Source organism: Epinephelus moara, chromosome 16 (assembly GCF_006386435.1).
Source record: "Epinephelus moara isolate mb chromosome 16, YSFRI_EMoa_1.0, whole genome shotgun sequence".
NCBI lineage: Eukaryota > Metazoa > Chordata > Actinopteri > Perciformes > Serranidae > Epinephelus > Epinephelus moara.
In genome coordinates this window covers 47,426,437-47,432,203 of record NC_065521.1, presented here as the reverse complement: position 1 = coordinate 47,432,203, position 5,767 = coordinate 47,426,437, and the positions used below count along the sequence as shown (strand labels likewise).

At 41.6% G+C, this 5,767-nt stretch overlaps 1 protein-coding gene across 1 annotated transcript in view; it reads left to right on the top strand.

The window, feature by feature from the left end:
- usp11 (ubiquitin specific peptidase 11) overlaps positions 1 to 5,767 on the top strand; it is a 33,373-nt gene that overhangs the window by 2,002 nt on the left and 25,604 nt on the right. The window contains exons 2-3 of the mRNA XM_050064433.1: positions 4,617 to 4,726; positions 5,290 to 5,420. Of these exons, the coding sequence (XP_049920390.1) occupies positions 4,617 to 4,726; positions 5,290 to 5,420 (241 nt within the window). The remainder of the gene's footprint in view (positions 1 to 4,616; positions 4,727 to 5,289; positions 5,421 to 5,767) is intronic.

Here is a 5,767-nt window from a genome sequence, read left to right as displayed (position 1 = left end):
CATTCTACTGTAGCCCTTAAAATGTCTTTTTTACCAAATTGTGTGGCTGCACTTTAACCTGTGTCTTGATCTGTGTCAACACTGGATAATAATAATAATAAAAGTTTTATGGCATTCATTCTACTATTATGTATTTATTTCTTAATATTTTACATAGAGTTTTAGGAGTTGAGACATACAACAATTCATATCCATCATAAAGTGGTATCGGTACATCTCTAGAAAATAGTTACCAATTGATATTCTGTCAATCACTTAATTATCCAATCGTTTCAGCTCTATTCTCAGGGGAGAGATTCAGCACGGCTGATACTTGTTTTTGAGGCTAGCCAAACGCTGGTAAAATATGCAAGTGGCTGCTAGATTTGCTTCACTTACCATCCATGCATCCATTTACATCTGCTTACCTGGGGTTGGGTTGTAAGGCAGCAGACTGAGCAAGGTACCCCAGACGTCCCTCTCCCCAGCAAAGCTTTCTAGCTCCTCCAGGAGGATCCTGAGGCGTTCCCAGGCCAGATGAGATAATATAATCCCTCCAGGGTGTTCTGGGTCTGCCCCGGGGCCTCCTACCCGTCAGACATGCCGGGAACACCTCTAATGGGATGTGACCAGGAAGATCCTGATCAGATATTTGAACCACCTCAACTGGCCCCTTTCGACGTGAAGGAGCAGCAGATCTACTCCGAGCTCCTCCCCCATCTCTAAGGCTGAGCCCAGACACCCTACGGAGGAAACTCATTTCAGCCACTTGTCCACAATCTCATTCTTTCAGTCTCTACCCAGAGCTCATGACCATAGGTGAGGGTTGGGACGTAGATGGACCAGTAAATAGAAACCTTTGCCTTCCGGCTCAGCTCCCTCTTCACCAGGACAGTCTGCCAAACCACTGATCCATCTCACGCTCCACTCTGCCCTCACGCATGAACAAGACTCCGAGATACTTGAACATCTTCCCTAGGGGCAGTAACTCTCTCTCAACCCAGAGGGGGCAATCCACCATTTTCCAGCAGAGAACCATGGCCTCAGACTTGGAGGTGCTGACTCTCATCTTGGCTGCAAACCGCCTGGATGTCACAGTGTGATGAAGCCAACAGAACCACATCATCTGCAAAGGATGCAATTCTGAGGTCCCCGAACCGAACCCCTTCCTCCACCCGGCAGTCCCTTGAGTTCCTGTCCATGAATATCACAAACAGAATCAATGATAAGGGACAACCCTGGTGGAGGCCAACAGCCTTGAGTGGCTGGTAGATTTTTGAACCATGAGACATGGTTGTAGGTGGACAAAAGAGTTAACTTCCAGCCCTGATTGTGACTAAGATATATTCTAAGTGGGGCATTTTACAGTGTAAAAATCAACTTCTCTGTCCTGTAATGACGACACTATGATTTCAAACCCATGTCGCTACCATGGACACAAAGAGTATAGAAGCAGATCAGGAGACAGACCCGCCCCCTCCTCTCAGACTCAGACTAAACTCAGATCAAACAGTAAAACGAGGCAGTGCTGATCAAATATAAACCAAGATGATATTATTGTGCTGCCTTTTTGTCACCTAAAATGTTCTTTAGAAACATACTTAAGTGCCACATTTAGGTGCAATGGTGAAAGTTTGTGAACAGGAAGTAGGTGCCATACTGTTCCCTGCACAGTTGAAACAGAGGCTGAAAAAACTGCGGTAAAACTACGCAGCGCTGATCAGATATGAAGCAAGATTCGGTCACTGCGTTGTAGTTTACTGACTTTAGTGTACTGTTTAACTGTAGTAAGAGATTGTCTATTGCCAGCTGGCCACCATTGTGTCAATTTGCATTACGTCACCCACCAGCAGGAGCCTTTATTGGTCCGGTGCAGCGCTGTGCATTCTGGTAGTTGTAGGTTTTCTACCTCATGAGCAAAAGCGAACGCCACAGCCCTTTTTCCTCTGTTGTCTCTGGTCATGTAGCACCAACTTTAAAAGATTTGTGTCTTTCTACTGCAGACAGCCCAGTTTTATGAAAGCAGTGAAATTCTTCTTTAATTTGCAGTGTGTTGACCCCTTAGGGCCACCGTACAAATGTCAAAACAGTGATTACAGGAGTGACACAAGATGAGGCTGAATGTTTTTTTGACTAATCAACACTGCTTTTGTTACTATTAGATGAAGTCTTGTTGAAAAACCAACTCTCGCTGACTCTCAGCTAAAACACAACAGACTGCAGTGATGTGTGTGTTTTCACCTGGATGCTGTCACTTAGATTTGTAGCAGCATCATTATCAGCCAGACTCTGCAGCACCATGACTGGGCAGGTTTCTCAATGGCTCTGCTACTGAGAGCAGAGTTTTGTCTTTACTCTTTTCACTGTCAACACTCATGAATCACAGAGTGGACCAGGAACTCTGAACATGTCAGTACTTTGACTTTACAGGTTTAGTTTTACTGCCTGTGACAGTTTATTGTGTTTTCTTTTTAATTTGGGTTATTTATTGACAAAGACAAATGCATAAAACACTGCTTCATATTTGAATACAAAGTAGAGGGTGTTTTTGATTTTAGACCTTTGTTTTGATCTACATATGCAGCTACAGGAAACCAGACTCAGACAGAGATCAAGATGGACTGATTGGTAGTCTCACATGGCATGAAACAAAGTGGTTAACTGTGATAAAAGAATAATGAGACCCAGATCAGAGGAGAGAGGTTTGTAATGGATAAAGACCAAGTGAAACTGTTTGACTCTCAGAGACGTAAAGCAAAACTGTGTTTGTGAAATGAAACTGAAAACTGAACTTGTTTGATGGTTGTTTGGTGACTGTGTGTGTGTGTGTGTGTGATGATTGGAGGAGGAAGATGGGCGAGTCCTGCACTGAGTTCTGTGGAAAAAGGTTTGGCATCTGCTTTTTTTATGCTGGTTTGTTCATTTGATTGTGTGTTTGTTGTCACCTACTGTAGAGAAGCCTCTCAGTTTCGTGTATGGGTTGTAACTGATGAAGCATTCGGCTGAAATTAAAACTAAATCCATTATTTTACGGAGCGAAGATGAATAACTGGACGCATGTTAATGAAAACACTCGATGTGTGAAGTATCTTACATAAAGCAGTTTGAACCGTTTCTGTGGCGGCACGCTGAAGAGGTGGAGGCGTTCAGTTTGTTGTGGTCAAATGTTTGGACTCGTGTTATTGTGTCATGATGGTTGAGTTAATACTGATGTTTATGGACTACAGCTGAAACAGTTCATCCATTAATTTAGGTGGGTTGATTGTTAGGAAATAAGTCTGCAACTATTTACAAAAATACTTCACATTTAATTTTTCCAGCTTCTTCGCAGCTTTTCATGGTCTCGTTATAGTAAAGACAAGATTTTGAGTTTCAGGCTGTTTTCCAACAGAACGAGCAGCTTGCTGACGTCACGTTGGGCTTTGGGGAACTGGAACTGACATTTATTTATTTATTTGGCTATTTTCTGATGTTTTATAGACCAGCGATGAATCAATCAAGAAAATATGTATAATAAAAATAAGCATCAGCTGAAGCCCTCACTGCATTGAGAAGTTATTATTACTATTATTATTTTACAGTTTTGTTGGTTATTGAAATTTTCTGGGCATGACTCAGTAGTTCAGTGTCGAAGTTTGGGTGCCATTTTCCGGACAAATGAGTATACATGTAAAGTTAAATATCTCTAAACATGGAGAGATAGAAAGATGGTAGAAGTGATGATAAAAATTCTGTAAAAATAAAATACACAATTAAAACTGATAAATAGTAATAACAAAACGTGAGCAAAAAAAAGAATAAATGATGACGATAGAGATAAAAATAAATAACAGGCATTGTTAGGCACGACATGGATTATTGGAAGTAAATTATGTTTCAATAATTAATTAATTAGTAAGAAAATTAACAAATGGTTCAGTAATTTTTTTCTAACATTTTTATTTCAAAAACAGCTCAGTGAAGTTATAAAAAAATTAGCCCTTTGTTACATTTTATTGTCCTTGTTTTTTACAAAAAGAAAAAACAAGGACAACAGGCAGGAACGTCACAGGTGAAGGTGAAATGCTTAACTAGTAGAACAGGAAATGAAAAGAAGCAGGGTTACGTTGTGTCACAGATAACGGGTCCTTTACATCCATGATTGTTCCTTAAGATCACAGAAGTCCATTTGATCCTTGACTTTGATTCATACACAGCCAGGGTATTTTTAAGAGGGAGAAATCTTCCACTCATTCATAAGGTGTAGTCTGTTCTGTATGTCTTAATCCCGAGGAGAATAAAACAAAATTCACCAAACAAAACAACTTAAAAGCAAAATCAGATTTCCTTTTTTCCGATATTTTTCACATTTTCAGTGGCACGTCTCAGAGAAAAAGTCAGTTGTTCAATAAAATAAATTTCCTGAACTATTTTCATCCATTCAGAAGTTGTGAGACTCAACCTTTTCCTGGTTATTGCTTTTTTACAACCTGCTTGTAGTATAGACTTAGTCAGCCTTTTTACTTTCTGTGTTCACTGACAATGACGTGAACAAACCTTTAGTTAGAGTGTAATAATCTTTGTTTTAAATGACCTGTCAATCAATTGTTGTAGATTATGTCATTAAAGGTGTGTGTGTGTGTGTGTGTGTGTTGCAGGTACGTGGTGGAGCGTCGCTGGTATGAACAGTGGAAGGAGTTTGTGGAGACCGGAGACCAGAACTCGTCGTCCTTCCCCGGTCAGATCGACAACACTGAGCTGTTTGAGGGTCAGTGAACGCCCCGCTCCGCCTCATGACGTCATAACCTGAAAAACTCTTCCCACAAAACAACATGCAGCTCCTCTGATTCCCTGATATCCTGCTGCTCATCTTCATCCTCTTCCTCACACACCACTCTGTCTCTCAGCTCCTCTCTGTCACTGTCATATCTCTGATCTCTGACCCGTGACTGCAACAGCAAACACCTGAAAACAGCACTTTAAACAAACCTTATTGAATTTTCTATTATTAGGAAACCTGTCATTTGCTTTTGATAAATTGATCCTGTGTTTGTGACGGAGGTTTGTTGATTTTCTACAAAGAAACGGTGGTTTATCATCTCTGATCTTCAGTAAGCTTCGTTCTATGAAGCTGCTAACACGAGTAATTCAGTGTCTGTGTTTCAGTAGAGTTTTAATGTTCTGTGTTCCACCCTGATAAAAACAACCCTACAGCCGGATCAGGATCAAACTGAGTGGATTAAGAATCAGATCTCTGCAGCTTCAGGTTTAAAACAGTGACATCATCTGTCATAAACATCAGTAATGTAGTGACGTGTCTCCTGTTGTCAGATCTGGACTCCTACCACCTGAAGGAGCGTCTGGTGGAGAATGAAGATTTTATGCTGGTGCCGGCAGAGGCCTGGCACAAGCTGCTGGCCTGGTACGGCATGGTGGACGGGCAGCCGCCGCTGGAACGCAAGGTAACATCACCACACGCCAGATACACACCAGTTATATGCCAGATTAACACCAGATACACGCCTGATACACACGGGATATACACCAGATACATGCCAGACACGCGCCAGATCGATGCCAGATACACACCAGTTACATGCCAGATAGATGCCAGAAAGATGCCAGATAGATGCCGGATACCTGCTAGATACACACCAATTACATGCCAGATAGACGGCAGATAGATGCAAGACACATGCCAGACACACACTAGATCACTGTCCGAGAGATGCCGGATGCACACCAGTTACATGCCGGATACATGCTAAATACATGTCAGATACATGGGCGTTAAATGAAAAATACATGT